Source organism: Cervus elaphus, chromosome 18 (assembly GCF_910594005.1).
Source record: "Cervus elaphus chromosome 18, mCerEla1.1, whole genome shotgun sequence".
Lineage (NCBI taxonomy): Eukaryota > Metazoa > Chordata > Mammalia > Artiodactyla > Cervidae > Cervus > Cervus elaphus.
The window spans coordinates 64,638,998-64,661,037 of record NC_057832.1 but is presented as its reverse complement, the minus strand read 5'-3'; the positions used below and the strand labels follow the sequence as shown (position 1 = coordinate 64,661,037).

General features: G+C 38.3%; 1 protein-coding gene across 3 annotated transcripts in view; it reads right to left on the bottom strand.

Moving 5' to 3' along the window:
* The window catches only part of DOCK4 (dedicator of cytokinesis 4), a 473,136-nt gene that overhangs the window by 103,700 nt on the left and 347,396 nt on the right, over positions 1-22,040 (bottom strand). For all 3 annotated transcript variants that reach the window (XM_043872328.1, XM_043872326.1, XM_043872327.1), the window contains exons 24-26: positions 19,580-19,707; positions 17,050-17,184; positions 7,766-7,864 (exon numbers count right to left, since the gene is read on the bottom strand). In XM_043872328.1, coding sequence (XP_043728263.1) covers positions 7,766-7,864; positions 17,050-17,184; positions 19,580-19,707 — 362 coding nt within the window. The remainder of the gene's footprint in view (positions 1-7,765; positions 7,865-17,049; positions 17,185-19,579; positions 19,708-22,040) is intronic.

Here is a 22,040-nt window from a genome sequence, read left to right as displayed (position 1 = left end):
TCCAAGCAAGAATGGAATTCAAACACTCGAGGCTTAGCAGATACTTGAGAACTACATACTTTCAACAATCATTTTGATTTAGAGACTCATGGGGAACTGCTAGGCCAAATCTCTCTTTGAATTGATAAGAAGGAAAAAAAAAAGAACAACCAAAACAGTAATTTGAAAATCTCAGTATATAATTTGTCAGCACCAAATAAGATTTAGAATGTGTATATCCCATGATCCAACAGTTCAAATTCCAGAAATTCATTCTACAGCAATAAGGGCACAAGTCCATGGAGATCTATGTATTGACATTAAGATGTACATGGCAGGATCCCTTCTTTATATTAATATGTATATTTTTTTGATAGAAGGTAGTTATTTCATTTTTAAAATATTTTTATTGAAGTATAGTTAATTTACAATGTTGTGTTAGTTTCAGGTGTGAATTGTATATACATACCACAACTTTATGCATTCCTCCATTGATAGACATTTAGGTTGCTTTCATATCTTGACTATTGTAAATTGTGTAGCTATGAAATTGGAGTGCATGTAGCTTTTCAAATTAGAATTTTGTCTAGATATATGGCCAGGATTAAGATTACAGGACAATATAGTAGCTCTATTTTTAGTTTTGTAAGGAATCTCTATACTGTTCTCTGCAATAGCTTTCCAATTTACATCCCCATGTATCCTTTCTAATGGAAAAAGTCATAAACATACTGAATGCTCACCAAAAGGGGAATGATTAAGTTTGGAACATTATGTAATGAGATTCAGAAAAATGAATGATGCAGTGGGCCATATAATGTCCATGATACATTATTGTGTGAAAAGAAGTGCAACCCATATGAATAATATGATCCATAGGCATGCGGATGCAGCAAAGAAAACAGTCTATGAAGATACACCCTGATGTGTTAACAGTAGTTACCTCTGGGAATTAGAATACATATGTGTGAAGGAAAAGAGGATGTATGCTTTATTACTTTAAACCGGTAGGCTTATTGGGATTTTCAGTGTCTAATTCCAGGATCAGCTATGATTTTTCACTAATCACTCTAGAAAGTTAGCAGAGAGATCACTTTGTTGACAATGGTCCGTCTAGTCAAAGCTATGGTTTTCCATTAGTCATGTATGGATGTGAGAGTTGGGCCATTAAGAAAGCTGAGTGCTGAATTGATGCTTTTGAACTGTGGTGTTGGAGAAGACTCTTGAGAGTCCCTTGGACTGCAAGGAAGTCCAACCATCCATCCTAAAGGAGATCAGTCCTGAAGATTCATTGGAAGGACTGATGCTGAAGCTCCAATACTTTGGCCACCTGATGTGAAGAGCAGACTCACTGGAAAATATCCTGATGCTGGGAAAAATTGAGGGCAAGAGGAGAAAGGGGCAACAGAGGATAAGGTGGTTGGGTGGCATCACTGACTCAATAGACATGAGTTTTAGCAAACTCAGGGAGATAGTGATGGACAGAGAAGCCTCACATGCCGCAGTTTATGGGGTCACAAAGGGTTGGACATGACTTAGAGACTAAACAACAACAACAATGAAGCTTTATCTTTCCTTACCTGATACTCCTTATTTATTCAATTTCTAACCTAAGCAAAAAAAACTCCCCAAACTCTCCCTCTGCTACTTTGGTATTTTCAGACACCTCCAATCATGACTAGAATAGCTCATTTCTTATAAAGAGGTAATAAAGGAAAAGGTTATACAATTTTAGATCAAAGATTTTGGGTTATGAACGTATGGGGGAAAGTTGGGTTTTGCTGACTAAGCCAAGAGCTGAGACATTAAAAGAATTCCTAGCCCTCTCAGTTACTTGGGAATGAAATAGTATCAATCTTCACTGCAGGGGGTGATGAAATGAGACACTGTAGAAAAGTTTAGCACTGTATCTGGTTCATGGCTATGAGGGTGAGAGTAAGGAGGGACTCTATAACTGTTGGAGAAGGAAATGGCAACCCACTCCAGTACTCTTGCCTGGAAAATCCTATGGATGGAAGAGCCTGGTAGGCTACAGTCCGTGGGGTCGCAAAGAGTCAGACATGACTTAGTGACTTCACCTTCACCCATAACTGTTAGCCATCATAACTGTTGTTTATATCAATACAGATCACACACATTTATAACTGAGTGATTTAGATGCCCTAATAACATAAAGGCATTAATAGAGACTGTTTTATTAGTCTTGATATCCCAGACATCTAGTCAAGGTACTCAACAAATATTTATTGAGTCAAGCGACTGACACAATAAAATGATAATAGTGCCTACCTCATGGGGTTCTTTTCAGGATTAAATGAGTCAATGCTAACCAACCTCTTAGAACAGTGCTGCATATGTACTGAGTTGGTCAAAAAGTTTGTTCAGGTTTCCATAAAATTCAGCTCCATGAGACTAAATGTTTGCTTTTTGAGGATCTCAGTTCCTTTATGAGAATACCAAAGCCCATAGTCCTCTTAAGACTTTTGGTTTGAGGATCCATTTGGCAGCAAAACCAAACTACTTAGAAGGTCTTTATATATCCCACCTAGAGTGAATATTTTGTTTAGCTGCAGAAAAACTGAGTGTTTGATTATTCAGTGGACCCTTGACAATATGGGTTTGGGCTGTGCAGATTCACTTAAACAGATTTTTTTCAATAGTTCAATTCAATTCAGTTCAGTTCAGTCGCTCAGTCATGTCTGACTCTTTGCAACCCCATGGACTGCAGCACACCAGGCTTCCCTGTCCATCACCAACTTCCAGAGCTTGCTCAAACTCATATCCATTGAGTCGGTGATGCTATCCAACCATCTCATCCTTTGTTGTCCCCTTCTCCTCCCGCCTTCAGTCTTTCCCAGCATCAGGGCCTTTTCAAATGAGTCAGTTCTTTGCATCAGGTGGCCAAAGTATTGTAGCTTCAGCTTTTCAGTAGTAAATACCCCAATACTGCACAATCGTAGCTGGTTGAATCCATGTATGTGGAGCTATAGATACAGAGGAAACTGGGATAGGGAGGAACCACATATACAGAGGACTGACCATAAGTTCCCTGTGGATTTTTAATTGCACATTGTTCAAGGGTCAAACTGTAGTTGCTATAGATGTAGTTGCTATAGCATCAAACTATAGTTGCTATAGCATCTCCTGGAGATGCTATAGATGTTACTACACAGTATATGTGCTACACTATCTTTCTGGAATAGCAAACATTCTGATTTCTGAAATACATGTGGTATGAGGACTCTAGTTAAGGGACTGTGGACCACTGCAATCATCTTTGGAAAGTCTTGTAACATAGGTTTCAGTAGCATGAATACAGATATCTGACTTTGAAGAAAACTGAGAACATGAAAAACATATGCTAAAAGGTGGCATCTGCATTTTTTAAGTACAAATGAAAACCAGATGACTAATTAGCCTTTCATAAGATAAATGCCCTCCAGCCTGCCTTCACTCCAGTTATTTCCCTTCCAGTCTTACACTGGGCAAGGCGTAAGATTAATTAGATCCCTCCAGCTGCTTTCTTAGGGACTTTCCCCGGTGAGTTAGCACCTTTTTATTTTTAGTGTCTCCCTTTCTACCAGCTCTGATTATTAACAATTCAATATGTTTAAGCTTTCTCCATGATAAATATTCCTCTAATAGCTCAAGTTCTCCTTCAGTAGACACCTTGTACTCCTCTTCTTGAAACACAGTTTACATCCACTACATCTTTTTCTTTTTTAATCCTTCAGTCTATGACACCTTGGCTTCCCACTCTTACCAATGCATTGAAAATGCTCATCAAATTTAGCAAATATGCAATAATTCCATAGTGCATCCAGATAGGTCTTTCTTAATACAAATGTGATCATGTCTGTCCCTTCTTAAAACCCTCCACAGTTTTCCAATGTCTTCATAATAAAATCTATATATACATATATATATTTTCAGAGAGGCTTATGTTTTACAACTCTCTTCTCAACTCTACAGTCAGTCCATTCACAGATGTTGCCTGAATACCGACAATGTGTTAGGCAAGCTCTGGGCTTGAGGATATAGCAGTGACCCAGCAATAGTTTCAGATGTCAAGAAGCTTATATAACCTAATAGCTAGGAGTTGGGATATATATAAACAAGCAAAAAGATTCCAGATTCTAGTAACTATTATAATGGTAGAATGGCAGATGTGGTGTATCAGGATATCTGGGTGACATTACAGCTGAAAGAAGCGGGTGGCAGCGGATGAGATGTTGAGATAGGCATCACCAACTCAATGGACATGAATCTGAGCAAACTCCGGGAGAGAGTGAAGGACAGAGGAACCTGGCGTGCTGCAGCCCACTGGGTCACAAAGAGTCAGACACAGCTTCGAGACTGAGCAACAACATAGTTGAGAGAGCCGAATGTCTTAGCCAAACAGGGCCAGCACACTCCTACTCAGTTTTCAGCCAAGACTTCCTTTGGCAAGGTTTCCTCTACCCTTGAGTTTGGGCTGGCTGCAATTCCTAGATGCTCCGAGGCACTGCGTGTTAACTGTGTCTTCACCACTTCCTCTGCCTATGTCACTGCCCGTTAACCTGTTTGATCCCACCCCCAGCAGGAAGTGGCCTTTTTGTCGCTGGTTACATAACAACACTGATAGCACTTGGTATGCCTCTCAATCTGTACTTCCCGAAGGATAGATAAAGTATCCTCATTAAATCATTTTCCTGACCTGAAAGTCCAGTTTTGTTTTGTTTTTAGGCCCCACTATTTTGAAGAGGGACATATGTCTTTTGAAAAAGTATATGGCTGACCAAAGGAAAAGTCACCTGAAACATTCCATTATTTTCATTATTCCATTATCATTCATTATTTTCATTTGCCTTATTATTGTTAACATGAATATTAAAGCATAAAACTCAATACCTAGATTAAACAATGTTTTTTTGGCTTATGCTTTTCCACTATTTTTTTTTATTCCCAGGCTCTGTGAAAATACGTAATCTTTTCCTATGTGAATTTTGAAATACGAAGTTATAGACTTCGTAAAATCTAATGATTTACTGTGTTAAATATTCAACTTGTGATGATAGTTCATAACTGCACAATTATTTTCCTTTTTAATCACATGGATTTCTGTATGTAGAGTAGATAAGCTCTAAGATCCATTTATCCATTTTAAATTCTAACCTCAAGATTAAATATTAATACAAGCATGAAAAACATGATATTTTCAGGCTTGGACATATGCTAATCAACTTTCAAATAGATTACACCTGCCCAAATCTATTCTTTGTTTCATATGACTCTGCTTATAAACTGATCCAAGGTAATTGAAAAATTCATCTGAGATTATACAACATTTAAAAGTCAAAAAGAAGTGACCCTTATGCACTATCTATATTAAAACTATAAATCTTGCTCTAAGACACCATTGTTCAATCACTAAGTCATGTCCAACTATCTGTGACCCCAAGGACTGCAGCACGTCGGGCTTCCCTGTTCTTCACTGAGTTTGCTCAAACTCATGTCCAATGAGTCAGTGATATCATCCATCACATCTCATCCTCTATCGCACCCTCAATCTTTCCCAGCATCAGGGTCTTTTCCAACAAGTCAGCTCTTTGTATCAGGTGGCCAAAGTACTGGAGCTTCAACTTCAGCACCAGTCCTTCCAATGACTATTCAGGACTGATTTCCTTTAGGATTGACTGGTTTAATCTCCCCGCCATCCAAGGGACTCTCAAGATTCTTCTCCAACACTACAGTTCAAAAGCATCAATTCTTCAGTGCTCAGTCTTCTTTATGGTCTGACTCTCACATCCATACATGACTACTGGAAAAACCATAGCTTTGACTATATGGACCTTTGTTAGCAAAGTGACCTCTCTAATCTTTAATACACTGTCTAGGTTTGCCATAGCTTTTCTTCCAAGGAGCATGAGTCTTTTAATTTCAAGGCTGCAGTCCCCATCTGCAGCGATTCTGGAGCCCAAAAAAATGAAATCCAACACTGTTTCCACTTTTTCCCTATCCATTGACACCATGAAGGCTTTTAATCATGTAATTCTTACAGTGTAACTATATCCACTGTCTTATAATTCTTCATCCCTTAGTGATAGGGACAGAGGAGGAAAATTAAACAGTTTGGAAATCTCACTAGAGGCTTAAAAACAAACAGAATTTTAAGAGGGTTTGCGAGACTGTTATAGGCTAATCACTCAAGAAAAGACAGTAACCTAGCAACAATCTATACCACCTTTAAGGAAGATCAGGTACATTCAAGTGCAAGGCACACTCAACCTGTGAACAAGTTGTGATAGTTAAAACACAAGACAATAGATATGTTACATGAAGTCAGGAAATTAATGGTCTGTGAAGAGCAGCATTTCTGTATGTAGTCAAGATAGGAATACAGGTGAAAGGGGAAATAAACTATTTGAAAAAGGATATTATACCAAAATCTGAGATGAATTACTATATTTGCTAATATACATATGACTTAAATAGTGCCATGACAGTCTCAGTCCACACTGGGTTCAAAGGCAGAACTGATGATGTAAAACCTTTATATCTACCCCCAAACGAGGAAGAAGGTGGTCTTTTCCCCATTTTTTCTTTGATTAAAAAAATGTAGCCCTCTTTGTTCTTGGGGTTGCACTGTCTTGCTGGCCCACTTGTGTATCTCTCACAAGCGTTCTATGCTAATGATCTCACTGTTCGCCTATCACTTTGCCTCTTGCTGAATTCTTTCTGTGACAAAAGAACCTGAGCTTCAGTGAGTTCAGGTGAGAAGGTGAGCAGTTTCAATAGAAAGATGGGGTTTGAGTCCCCTCCTAAGTCAGAGATTGTGGGTTTAAGTCCCATCTGAGAAGGAGGGTGGTTTCACCAGCACTAAAGAAACCCTTCCATTTTGATGGTTTATGTATGAACCTGTCTGGAAACTGAAGCAATGGAAGAGAAATAGACATAATTAATGACAGATGACAGATCATTCCTATCACTGAGGACAATCAACTTCTAAGATTTTAGTGAACACCATGAAGGAAGCATTGTTGTTCAGTTGCCATTTGTATCCAACTCTTTGCAACCCATGGACTGCAGCAGACCAGGAAACATTAAAGGAAGGAAGCATTAAGGTTCCCTAAATCTTAGCAAAGATCAGACTTTTACAAACTAGACATCAATATTTTCTATTTAATGTCAGACTGTCAGAGTAGCATAGCATAATGATTAGACTACAGCCTATAGAGAATATCAAATATAAACTCTGCCTCCCTAGTCAGAATGCTGTAGCCAGAACTTCTCACTGTGGCTTTTAGTTCAATTCAGTTGCTCAGTCGTGTCCGACTCTTTGTGACCCCATGAATTGCAGCATGCCAGGCCTCCCTGTCCATCGGTTTTAGCAGGATGAAATCAGCTAAAATATATTCTCCCTTATTTTATAGTAAGGCTATTTCTATTAAGATAATATATTCTCCCTTATTTTCTATTAAGGCAACATTACCACTATTAGACTTAGTCTATTTGATTTTTGTCTCATTAGTTCTGTTACTCTATTTCTAGGTTATTTTATTGGACTTTGATGATAGGCGTTTCAAATCTTATATGCTTGCCCAAAATTAGAGTTAATTTCTTGGCCTGGGTACAGAAATTTTAAAGAGTCAATTTACAGAAGAGCAAATCTACGGATAAATCTGATAAAAAACAGAATTTAATGGAATCAGATAAAGCAATTGTGAAAAAATTATCTGAATGATGATAAATAAGAAAAAGAGAAACTAAAAAGATATACTAAAGAACACCATATAATGTCACTTACCCTTAGTTCTTCTTTTGTATTGAAACTATCGAGAAGCTGCTGATAATGTCTATCTGTCATTTGCCGTAATAGGGACAAGAGACAAGCAACAAACTCCCCCTAATGAAAAAAAAGAGCAAGCACACTGTTTTAGCAAGTACATAAAGCAACATCAGCAACTTACTTTCAACTCTAAAGTGCTCTCAAAAGAACACTTGGAGAAAAAAACCCACTATGATCCAAGTTTACAGTATGATATTGTCTTACTCTAAATTAACCATGACATTACAGTTGAAATTTCTCCCTGTGATGATGGTAGACCTGCACTTTAGAATTTAAAATTTAGAGTTTTTTTTTTTTTTTTAACTTAGGTGGAAGCTTTTCAGTAGGGCAGTAACTACATACACTTAGAGAAGGTGAGGCAGTGAGGCTCCCGACTATTTATTAAGCATTTACTGTGCCTTGGTTCATTGCATCATTTGAGCTTCATATCAGTGCTATAAGGTAGGGAATATAATACTAATTTTTTTCTTTCTTTTTTTTAATTGAAGTATAGTTGATTACAATGTTGTGTTAATTTCTGATGTACAGCATAGGGAATACTAATTGAAAGAAAGTAAAATAAAGGTTTGGCAGGCTAAAAAAGATATTGGCAGAATTGGAGTTATTTCCAGCTTTTTATACTCCAAAGCTCTTCCTGTAACTTCCTGCTCAATATTTGAATTCCTATGTTCTTCTCCAGCTCATTAGAGGGCCTATCAGCTAACTTGCTGGATGTAAAGAAAGTCATACACTGCATAATGTTGGTTTCAATCTCCTTTTAAGACCAGCTAATTTTTAAAAATTTTGTTGAAATATAGTTGATTTACAATGTTGTATTAACTTCTGTGGTACAGCAAAGTGATTGTTATACAGAACATATAAACATCCTTTTTCATATTCTTTTCCATTATGGCTTATCACAGGATACTGAAGACAGTCCATTGTGCTATACAGGAGGATCTTGTTGTTTATCCATCCTGTATATACTAGTTTGCCTCTGCTAACCCCCAATTCCCAATCCATCCCTCCCCTTTCACCCCCAGTTTCCCCGGCAACCACAAGTCTAAGAATAGTTAAAGTTAATTGTGATTCTTTTGTGCTTGGGTGCTATGCGACTGACTCCCATAAAATCCAAATCTTAAAAATTAATAATGAAAAGAAAAAAATACATATAGCATCCATAGATTTGAGGACTTATAACATTATCAGGCTTTCCTAGTGACTCAGAGGGAAAAGAATCCGCCCACCAAAGTAGGAGACATAGGAGATGTGGGTGGGTTAGATCCCTTGGTTGGGAAGACCTTTGGAGAAGGAAATGGCAACACACTCCAGTGCTCTTGCCTGGAAAATCCAATGGACAGAGGAGATTGGAGGGCTTCAGTCCATGGGGTGACAAAGAGTCAGACACAACTGAATGACTGAGAACACATACACACACACAAAATCATTATTGCTGCATTTCCTGATGCATTTCTAACTTAAAATATTTGTTTTCAATGAAACTTTTGCTCAGCAAAGAATTTACCTACTTTTAAGTACATTTAAAACAGTATAAGCACAACAAGAGAGGTAACCAGTGGTAAGTGACTGTGGATTTAGAGAAATGCAATTTAACTGGGAGTTGAATTCTTTGAGTTTACATGGGAAAATATTATAGACTCATATGTACAACTTGAGACTAAAAGCTTTGAGAAATGGAATTTACCCATAGCAGTAGCTAAGTCAAGACAGTCAAAGTCACCAAGGCCATGGGAGGCCCAAGGATGCTACTTTATGGCCATGTTAGTGGTAAAGAATCCACCTGCCAATGCAGGTGATGCAAAAGATGCAGATTCAATCCCTGGGTCAGGAAGATCCCCTGGAGGAGGATGTGGCAACTGACTCCAGTATTCTTAACTGGAAAATCCCATGGACAGAAAAGCCTAGTGGACTATAGACCACTGGGTTCCAAGAGTCAGACATGACTGAGTGAATGAATGTGCACACGCGTGTGCACACACACACACACACACACACGAACCAGAGATGCAAGTTGACTCCTTGCATGTGTATAATAATTTGCAACACATAGATACAACAAATTAATATTCCTACACACTTTTTAGGGCAAATATTTGAGAGCTCACCAGTATGGGCTAGCAGAAATACCCTCTAAGCTCAATATATTACTTTGTTAATGTCTGCATATTTTAGCTGCTCTTATGTCTCAACCTGAAAACACAAATCTAGTTAGTAGTAATGCATTCAATTTTTCATCTTTGGTTTTTCTGCATCTTAACCAAACTATCTCCAATGTATCTATGAGATTAACATTCTTAGACTATTTCAACATACATTCTGTCTATGAATAGTGATATATCTTAAATGACATTATTTTTAATGATTTTAGTAAATCATAAAAATTACTCAAAAATGAAAAGATATTCATTTCATTAAATCTTTACAGTCACTGTACTAAGAGAATCTCTCTCTGAATCCATATTATTGACTATTTATCTCTGTCACATCCGGTTTAGGCCCAATGCAAACAACTTGTCATGCTAATATCTCATCCTGGCACATTTACGACATGTTGTCATTTCCAATATCTACCTTACGATATCATTTTATTTATTCACTTCATCAGTTTAGGAACATTTAACCCTGTTAAGAGGCCGAGATGTCCAATATTTCACTGACATATTTTTCACCTGCAATTTTGTTTTTAAGAGACTTTAAGTGTCTGCATGAAAGCCGTAGACTCGTAATTTGTTAAAAATAAAAAAATAAATTATTGTCAGCCAAGGTTCACTTCATTTTAATGTTGGAATTTAAGTACAAATCATCTTTAGCAAGAAATCCACGCCACAGTGGTTTCATCCATATTACAACTAGATTGAGTAAAATGGCCATTTCCACCAATAACTGGGAATAAGATTAGTAGATGGCTATAAGGTCTTCAAGAAACCTTTCATTATATATACCCAAATGTCCCCCAGAACTCCCCCTTACAGAATTCTGCTTTCTTCTTCCCCCAACCACAGCCCGTAGCACACAAAAACTGCAGACAAATGTAGAGCTATGTCTTAGACATGGTTCCTGCTGACTGAGTCACCTGTACTATAAATGGTGCTGAATAGAACTATGTACCCAGATGCATTTACCAACTGTAAGCAACTCTGGAGTCCAATAGTTGAGGGTGTGAACAAATGGCCATACATGCCTCTTAATAAAATCTGCTTCCATGTACAATTAGATGTTTGAAAGGAACTGATTATGATGGTGCTTTACCCTCCCCCAACTCCCCTCAACTAGTGAGAGTATTTTAAAGCTTAAACAACAGTTGGTAGAAGAACAAAAAGTACAACCCATTTAGATGGTAAAAATAAGGCTACTGTTATCTGGAATTATGACAAGAGTGGACGCCAGTCATCCTGTTGGCATTACCAGGAGACAGGGTGACAGATGTGGCACTTACAGAGAGCTGAAACACTTCCCCATGACACACGGTGGGACTGGCTCTTACCCACAGCATGACCACTTATAGTGGGCACTTTTTCTGTAAAGACAGAAAGGTGCTCAGGGTAGGACTGCCATGGAAAACCTCCCTATTCAGAGAGCCTGTTCTCTAATTCAGAAAGAGGAAGAAATCAGATAGGTCTTCAGTGCCCAGAGAAATAACCTTGCCAATGATCAGGACCCATTTCTCACCTTAGAATTAGTTAAAAAGTAAGTAGCTCTTTAAGGTCTTTCCTGGTGGCTCAGTAGTAAAAATCTGCCTGCCTATGCAGTAGATGCAGGTTCAACCCCTGGGTCAGGAAAATCTTCTGGAGAAGGAAACAGCAACCCATTACAGTATTCTTGCCTGGAAAATCCCATGGACAGAGGACCTGGCAGGCTACAGTCCATTGGGTCACGAGTTGGACATGACTTAGCAACTAAACAACAATAATAAACAACAACAATAAAGCAGCTCTTATAGGAAACTGCCTTCAGCAGGAAGCCCCTTTTCCCTGTCACTTTAGCAGAGCTACACTATAAGTTTTAAACCAGGCACCCTCATGTTCTACTCATCTCTAGCCCAACACACCTTTCAAATCTTTTAGTCACACAATACTTTGCCTAACTTGTCTGTTCCTTCTGTAGATCAAAGAAGAAATGAAGAATAAGTAATGAACAAATGACCAGATCTCTTCTCTAGCTTTCCCTTCAGTAATCTGAACAAAATGTGTGACCGAACTGTATGAACAAGATAACATCTAGAGGAAGATCACGAGGGTAGGACAAGCCTGCACGCAGCTGAAGAACGGTGGTGATTCTAACACCCGATCTCAATGATGAACTGAGGTTACTGCCTTATTTTTTTTTTAAGCTGTTGTTGCTGAGCAGAATCTTTGGAGGTGGTTTTGGGGGATGCTGAGTTCACCATCTCCCCAGATGGCTGGCATTTTGATTAAAGGCATCTTTCTCTTCTACCATTTGTGAGTGTGTAATTGATCTTGTAAGTGGGAAGCAGCCGAACTCGATTCATTCAATAACAACATAGATATTACTTCTACAATAATAATAATATTACAGACTGGTGTTGCTACCACAATTACTAATGGCTAAAATGTACTCATGTTGCTTAAACACTTTTATAGATTTGATGAAACCCTTAAACTCACGTTGAGATAAGTACAATTACTTTCTCTATTTTAAAGGCAATTAAACAGAAGCTTGCCCAAGAGCATGCACAGCTAATCAAAGGGCAGAGTAGGATTTAGACCAGGTCTGCTTGAGGATTCGAAAAAAAAAAAAACTATCTTGCAGCACAAAATCTATAAAATCTAAGATACCAAACTATTTAAGTGGACATTTCTTGCAAACTTCATCCCACATACCCAGAGTTTGGTTTGGCACACGGCAAGGGCCACACAACAGCTACATGAGGGAAAGGTTTCACTATATGTGATTTTCCTAAAATTGTAGCAAACCGGACAAACCCCCTGTCTGCCCAAACCCACCCATGAGCATCACTCACTGCCTTCTTAAGTCTCTTAATTTGCACTGATTATTATACTGTGAGGACTTCCCAGGTAACTCACTGGTAAAGAATTCACCTGCCAAGAAGGAGACACAGGTTCGATCCCTGGGTGGGGAAGATCCCCTGGAGGAGGAAATGGCAGCCCACTCCAGTATTCTTGCTGGGGAAATCCTATGGACAGAGGAGCCTAGAGGGCTACAGTCCAAGGGGTTGCAAAGAGTTGGACACAACTGAGCAACTAAACTACAACATTACGCTGTGAAGACCTACAGGTCTTCATGGCCCAGAAAAATTTGACAGTTTCAACCCTGTTGATAGACACAAAGCAGTTTGACAAAGTGTTTTAGCTTTTGACCTTGGGCAGTCTTTGACCACATGGAGCATTTGCTGTGATTTTGTTTGCTTGGCCATTATAATTTTAGGACTGTGTTGGAGCTGTATTGCCAGGAAGCAATTGAAATGTTACCAGCAAAACCAAAATGAAGGAGACTTTCTTCTGCTTTTGGGAAGCTGGAGTATATATGCTTTCCCCAATTCCTTCTACCAAGTACAACAAAAACCCCTCCATTATATACAAAACAAACAAGATGACTCTGGAAAGTGGAAAGAAGAGAACAGGCCTGCTAGAGACCTCAGACCCAAGGAAGGACAGGGTGCTGCGTTCTCTGGGTTTTCTTTTTGCCTCCTATATCCTGCCCCTGGAGTTGAAAAAGCTGGCCTCCTTGAAATAACAGTATTTGCAACAATCTCCCTAACCCCCCACCTCCGCTTGGCACCTCCCAGAAAGCCTGCTCTCTTAAGCCAAAGGACCAGTAAAGGGGAAGTTTAACAAGACAAAACTTTTAGCAGTCACTTCTCTACTGTAGCTCAACATCACAAAAATCTGGCTGTTTTCAAACCTGCAAGAGCCAAATGGGGAGTCCAGATTTCCATCTTTACAAGGCTGTGATGGGATACCCCAACATCTGTCTCCAGAATGCAGAGCCAAATAGGGGGCAGGTATTTTCATGACCACTGGTCTGTGTCAGTGAAGCCAAGGCAAGGAGCCTGGATTTCTGCCTCCAACTGCCCATCGTGAGTTGGCATCCTCACCCTTTCCTTGCTAAGTAGTGTCACATAAAGCCACGTGAAACAGAAGGTTTAAATAAGAGCTGGAGTCTTATAATACAAAAATGTCCAGGTTTCAACTGAAAATCACTCGTCATACAAAAACCCAAGAAGATCTCAAACCGAATGAAAAACGACAAGAGATGTCAACACTGAGATAATAGAGATGTTAAAATTATCTGACACAGTGAATATAAAAATCAACTCAAAATGGTTCACAGACTTTAATGTGACATATAAAACTATAATACTTTTAGGCAAAAAGAAAAAAAAAAAACAACCTAGGAGATAACCTTCAGAATATAGGGCTAGACAAAAAGAGTTCTTAAACTTGACATCAAAAGCATGATCCATCAAAGGAAAAACTGATAAACTGGACTTCATCAAAATTAAAAACTTTTGCTCTACAACAAAAAGACCCTGTTAAAAGGATGAAAAAACAAGCTACAGAGTGGGATAAAATATTTGTAAATGACATATTCAACCAAGGACAGCAATCCAATTAGAAAAAGGAGAAAAGACATAAAAAGATATTCCACTGAAAGTGAAATATAGATGGCAAACAAGTATGCGAAAAGATGTTTGGCCTCATTAATCATTAGGGAAATGCAAGTCAAAACCATGATGAGCTATTACTACCCACCTTTCCGAGGGTCCCCATCCCTTCCCCACTCCTCAAAGTGACAACACTAAATGCTTATGAGGGTCTGAGAAATTGGATCATTCATTATACACTGAATATATGAGAAGGTAAAGTGACACACCCATTATGGAAGTAGGTAAGACCATTTATTAAAAACCAAAATAGGCTACTACCATACAATCCAGCAGCCATACTCCTGGGAGTATTTATCCTAGAGAAATGAAGACTTATGCTTACATAAAAACTTGCATGCAAATATCTATAGTAGCTTTGTTAGTAGCAGCCAAAATCTGGAAACAACCAAGATGGCCTTCAGTGGAGATAGCTAAACATACTATAGCACATCTACACCATGTAAACTACTGAGTAAGAAAAAGGAACAGATATATACATATATATTTATTTATATATGTGTATATATACACATACACAATGACCTGGATGAATTTCTAGAGGATTAAGCTGAGTAAAAAAAAAAAAAAAGCCAAAAAAAAAAAAAAGCCAATCACAAAAGTTACGTACTGTATGGTTCTACTTGTATAACATTCTTTTTAAAAATTTTTAAAAATCATTGTCAATTTACAATGTTGTACCGATTCTCTGTTGTACAGCAAAGTGACTCAAGTACAGCATTCTTAAAAGGACAAAATAACAAGAAAAGGAGAACAGATTTTGTGGTTGACAGGCTTAATAAGGAGGTGGAGTTGGGAGAGAATTGAGTTTGGCTATAAAAGGGCAAGACAGGGGATTCTTGGGGTGGTGGAATATTCTGCATCTTGACTGCACTACTGTTGATATCCTAGTTGTGATACTGTGCTATAGTTCTGAAAGACATTACCATTAGGGAAACTGGATAAAAGGAACATGGAATATCTGTATTATTTTTCACAACTGCAAGTGACTCAAATTATCACAAAATAAAAATTTCAGAAAAACATGAGAAGACAGGACAAAAAAATTCAAAACAAACTCACGCAAACTTTCAAACCCATAATGATCTCCAGTAGTTTTAAGAAAAAACAACATGTTTTGAGCATTTACTGTGGATCAAAGAGTTGGCAAATACACAAAGCTAACCCTGTGAGGTAGGTGGCATTCTACAAATGAAATTCCACCAGATCGTGAGAAATTAATAGCTTGCTCTTCTTTTCTTTAATGAGGCAGTACAACTATTACATATATTAGGAAATTTTTTCGTACAATCTTTAACCTCTGCTTGTTACAAGAAATTGAGTAACTTTACTTCCCAAACCAGGAGCTTGGTAGGAAGAATCAGGTAAATCTCAGCTCTGAAAGCAGAGAAAATAAAATGCAATAGAAGATGGCCATCCTTAAGACACTCAACCTTGGCAGGACAGCCGGGGTGGGCTTTCTATTTTGTTGTTGTTTTTTGTTTAGTCCCTAAGTCCTGCCCAACTCTTTTGCGACACCATGGACTATGCCTCACTCTGTCTAGGGGACTTCCCAGACAAGAATACTGCAGTGGGTTGCTGTTTCCTCCTCCAGGTGATCTTCCTGACCCAGGAATCGAACCTGCACCTCCTGGATTGGCAGGTGGGGTTTTTTTTTTTTTTTTTTTTTTTACTACTAAGACACCTGGAAAACCCTCTACTTCCTTAAGTAAAAGAAAAAAAAAATTATCTTCATCAGGAGCTAGGCAAACATTCTTATGATAGTGGTTCTATAGTGCACAATTTGTAAAAATAATAGCAAAAGGCTGACATTTTGGTTAATAACCTATATGTGAAAACTAGAGCATCTACTGCCATTTCTGCGAGTGGTATTTACAAGAATGTTCTGAATCAGACCTTAAAAAAAAAAAGGCCACATTGGTCAACTGAATGTGAGTTTCAAATGTGAAAATTTATGTACCCATCCATCCATCTATACATCTCTCTCTCTACACACACACATATAAATATATATACAAATAAACTATCACATAAATTATGTCTTAATATTTATAACTCATGTTACATTAGATCCATAAAATGGTGGAGCTTGAAGATATCTCAAAATCACCAGGTCAAACTTTCACAATTCATAGCTGAGGAAACTGACCTCCCCCACCAACCTGCCACCAAATTAAGATCCTTACTAGCCATAGTGAAAAATTCACAATCAAAATTTAGGACCCTTGACTGCTATTGCTCTGTTTCACTGTTCTAACTTTCTCAAGCAATTTGATGAATGAAAAGAGAATGGATAATTATCAAGGAGACTGAGGATATAGAGCCACAGATTAACTTGAATTGCGCAAAATGGGGGGGAAAAAAACTGGGCCAATTTGGCCTTTCTGCCATTAGAAATATCTTAATCGAAGATCTTGTAACAAACATGCATCTTACTCCATCCCCTGGTAAAACGAAGGTAAACTTACACACATTTGAAATGAACACAGATCAACCTCCCAAGTTCAGATTCCCCAGATTCTTACAGAAACCCACCCTCAAAGCAACTGAGGCTTTAACAAGCAAAACTCTGCAGTTTTGTGCGCCGTGGCCTTACCGTGACATCCTGAAACTGAAGCCTCATGGTGGAGCCAGATGGCTGCGGACGACTGGTGATCTCCAAGATGGTTCTCAGCAGGATGTCCAGCAGGCTAGCCACTATCACATCTATTTCCTCCAGCACAGATTTTTCCTAAAGGAAAAAAAAATAATGTGCTCAGGAAATTGTGGCCTAAAATAAGAGTCCTAACAAAGGACTCGAGCTGGTCAGTCCTGGACCTCCCTAATTTATCTAAATGAATGACCTTTCATAGAAAACAAAAGGCACAGATATATTAACACCTCACCCAAGAGTACGTGACTCTGCAGTGCAGTGGGAACCTGAGATCAAGTAAAAAGGTGGAGTGATGGTCTGAAACACACCCCAGACTAATTCAGAACACCAGCTATGCCAATAACATTGTGTGTGTCTCTCTGTGAGGTAAGTTTGCCTCTCTGGGCCTGACAGTTCACTAAACATCCCTCTTGGTTTTAAGAGTTTGCAATTTTTTGATTTCAGATTGTTTTTACATTTATTCTTCTCATCACTGGAGTTGCATGGGTCATTTTCCAAAACTCCTAAGTGCAAATGTTCTATAAAGTGATTTTTAAAAATCCCTACATGTAAAGATTAGCAAACAGCATTCAGTCTGAATGATGTTAGTTACAGACTGGACTTAATGTCAGTGGTTGTGCTGGGACTGCTCTCCCGAAGCAAAATGTATACTATCTAAGCCCCAGAACTTGAGAGAGCGAGCAAAATTTTCTGTACTGACTAAAGGTACTGGATTTGAGTTCTTATTATACTGCACCAGACAAAGCACTATGATGACAAATGCTTTGTGTAGCAAGAAGATTACTTTTGCAAGGAAAACTTTTAGAAAGTATGAGTTGGAAAGACCCTTTTCACTGGGATTTTATGATAAACTTTCCTACACTGGAAAGAAAACCACTAAAGATTTTCCCCCAGAACAGAGTTTCTGCTCTGACTTCCTCATCAGACAAGTGCAAAAACTGACCAAAACTTCAACAATGAAATAGGAGGGGAAAAAAAAAAATCATCTCTACTAACACCTGACGTTTTTGGTTTTCTGCAGTAACCTTTTAAACTTACTTCTCACTCTCAGCAATGAGAGTTAGCAAAAACATTCTCACTAGGCACGGTATAGCTATACTTTACTGAATTGGGTACGTAAAAAGCAATGATCCCTCCTATGCAGGTATCTCATACCATACTTTCAGACACAGAGTTTCTGGTCTTTTTCTCTCAAGGGCCAACTCTGTTCCCACAAAAGACCTGATGCTTTTGAAATGAGGTACTGAAGAAGACTCTTGAGAGTCCCTTGGACAGTAAGGAGATCAAAGTAGTTAACCTAAAGGAAATCAACCCTGAATACACATTGGAAGGACTGACGCTGAAGCTGAAGCTCCAGTACTTTGACCACCTGATGCAAAGAGCCGACTCACTGGAAAAGATCCTGATGCTGGGAAAGATTGAAGGCAGGAGGAGAAGGGGGTGACAGAGGATGAGACTGTTACATAAGCATCACTGACTCAATAGACATGAGTCTGAGCAAACTCCGGACGATGGTGAAGGACAGATGAGCCTGGTATGCTGCAGTCCATGGGGTCACAAAGAGTTGGACATGATTTAGCAACTGAACAACAACTGTTCCCACAGTGCTGGAGTCCTATGTCCAAGACTTCTACTGGAAGCTCTTCAGAAGGTGATCATAACTCAGAGGGATGAAAATGGGAAAATTATAGCATGCTAGTAGTAGGAGGCAGAGAAACAGGCATCCCAACATTCACTGCCAATCCTACTTTGTAAAAGTTGTTACGGGTGAGGCTGCGTAGTAAACAGGTGCAAACTGATGTAACTAAACTAGGACATCCTTCGCACGTGGACTTCACACCAGACCTCTGAACCATGAGCATGCAGGGGGTTACCCCCAGTTATAAGCAAGCATGCCACTTTTCTCTGTTTACACTCTATCGCCTAATACAAACTGCAATTCCTCAAGAGTCAGGAACATTGACAGGAATTTCTAGAGCCATGACAATGGTGAGATTAGTAATGGTTGTGGTGCAAGATACCACCAGGTTCCTGGGCCTCTCTTTAGCTTTCACTATCTGCATAGGGCTTGGCCCAAGGCCCGTGGCCAAGCTCTGACCATCATCATCCAGTCTTTCACTGAATGGGCCCAAACAGACTGTCTTTGCAAGCAATAATTTATTCTTGCCACAGAGTATTTATCAAGATTAAAGACACATGTGGGAGGCTTTGAGATTTCTAATTTTTCTCATTGGGTATACAGTTCTTCCTTGAAATACAAGTTTAAGACATGCAGGTTATTTGGGGCTACAGACATCCTACAAGGTTAAAAAAAAGAATTCCTTTAGAAGAAAAGTAAAAAGTCCAACACAGATGGAAATGAAAGTGAGAGTCTCCAAGGATGACTCTTTGGTGTGCTTTCTCAGAAAACTTAAAATTTTCTTTCCAGAAGCCATCTGATGGGCACTATATCCTATGACCTGTGTTTACTTACTGAGCTATTTTTCTTGATGAGACAAAATACATTGCTCAGGATCCTTGCACACATGATCAGGTCCTTCTGTTCTTGCAAGTGCATGTGGAGGTGATGTAGCACGACAGGCAAAAGAATATACCGGGAATCTGGAGGGAGAAGAAGTATTAGTGTCATATTCAGCAGGCCCACGCAAACCTCGTGCAAATCCTTATCTACTATTTAATTTTAGTTGCTAAATTATTAACACATATAGTTAGAAAAGCACTTGTTCTATAAAGTTGATACTGAAAAACGGTAGTCCCTTCCCCAGCCCATGACCACTGTATTCACAAGGCTTTTCACTCTTTTATTGAAACAGGCTTTTTTGTTTGTTGTTTGTTTTTACTACCAAATACCTAAATGGCATGCTTTTCTTGCTATCTCCAGACTTCATTGAGATGAATTATCGAATCACTTCTTACTATGATAGATGAGAATTTAGTTTTTTTGTTTTGGTTTTTTTTTAACCTTTTTTTCTTCTCTCCAGCCTCTGAAAAGAGTTATATCACAATTTCTGGCTAAATTAACACTTTTCATTTCCTGCTATTCTGATTTCCAACCCTTTCTCCATGATCAGATTTTTGTTTTATTTTTGTTTCTCTCTCTGAAAGCTTTTAGGAGATTATTCCTTGCAATTCAAAACGTCACGATCATATACTTTGTCATGGCTCTTAAAATCTATAAACCCATGCCCTTGAGTTCTGGGAACTTGCCTTGAATTATTTCTGGTATTATTTCCTTCCTGCTACTAATAGTTCTTCTGTCCTCTGTCTGGAACTTTGACTACATTCATGTCATGAATATCATCTACTTTTCTTGAATATTTTTTCATATTTTTGATCTCTAACTTGTCATAAGTATTTGAAATAGTAAGGTGATAAGTAATCTAAAAATTAACTTATATGCAGTATATATTTCAATATTTTGAAAAAGTAACAGTGAATATGCCTATTGTCCTGAAGGTTTATTTTTCAATGTGATGTCATGAACACAAAATTATTGTCTATCTTGGGCCCATAATGGGAATTTTATTTATAGGATGTGCCCACTTGCAAATACCCCAACCCATCCTGCTTGATTTTCTAAAAGATGTCATCTGTGAAATAATTCAAATGAATTAATTTTGGGTTATACAAATCCATATGTCTTATAGACAGCTTGTATAAGCTATAATCCCACCTCACTCATTCCAGGAAAAATGGATAAGCTAAATAACTCTATACCTATTAAAGAAACTCAACTTGCTATTAGGAGAATACAAGGAAAATTCCAGACCCAGGTGGCTTCTATGAGTTCTATGAAGCAATAATTAGAAGAAAGCATATCAAATCTACATAAATCCTCCCAAAATATAGAATAAACAGGGAATACAATTAACTCATGTTATGAGGTCAGCATTATCTATGACAAAATTAGTCAAAGACATTTTAAGACAAAACTGCAGATTTGCTATCTCTCATCAACATAGATGCAAATGTTCTTATATAAAATTTTAGTATAACACACATACAGTGATTAAATAGGTTTATCCTGGTAATGAACGATCGCTTTAACATTTGAAATCAATCAATCAATGTGATTCACTATATTAGCAGATGTATTAAAAACGTGAAAAATTCAGCATCCATTAATGATAAAAGGTGATAAGAATAGCTAAAGAATAATAGATTTCTCAAATTGATAAAGGGCATTGATGAAATATCTACTGTTAGCTACATAATAGTAAAAGATTGAATGCTTTGTCTTTAAGATAAAAAATGAAGGAAGGCCAATTTCACCAATTCAACACTACACTAGATTCCTAGCTAGTATAATAAGGTATATCCAACAAAGTGAAAAAATGTATGATTCTGTATCCTAATAAAAATTTTAAGTATTCACAATTCGGAAAGTGCCTTTACTGGTGTTTGCCTGACTTCTCTTGTCTTCTTGGTTTCTTTCAGTAGTGAGGTTGGGAGTTATATTTCTTTTAATGCCTGCCACTAGACTACCAACACAATGAGGCGCGGCCTGAGGTTTACCATCAAAACAAACCACATAAGTCACAGTCGTGCTTCACTTTCAGAAAATGAACACAAAGTGTTAAAATACAGTAGAACTCATTGCAGGCTTCCCTGCAACAGGAAGCCTGAACCAGGGAACTTCAATGAAACCAAAAGTGAAAGTCACTCTGTTCTGTCAGACTCTTTGCGATCCCATGGACTATACAGTCCATGGAATTCTCCAAGCTGAAATACTGGCGTGGGTAGCCTTTCCCTTCTCCAGGTGATCTTCCTGATCCAGGAATCGAACCGGGGTCTCCTGCATTGCAGGCAGATTCTTTACCAGCTGAATCACCACGGAAGCCCAAGAATACCGGAGTGGGTAGCCTTTTCCTTCTTCAGGGGATCTTCTTGACCCAGGAATCAAACCAGGGTCTCCTGCATTGCAGGTGGATCCT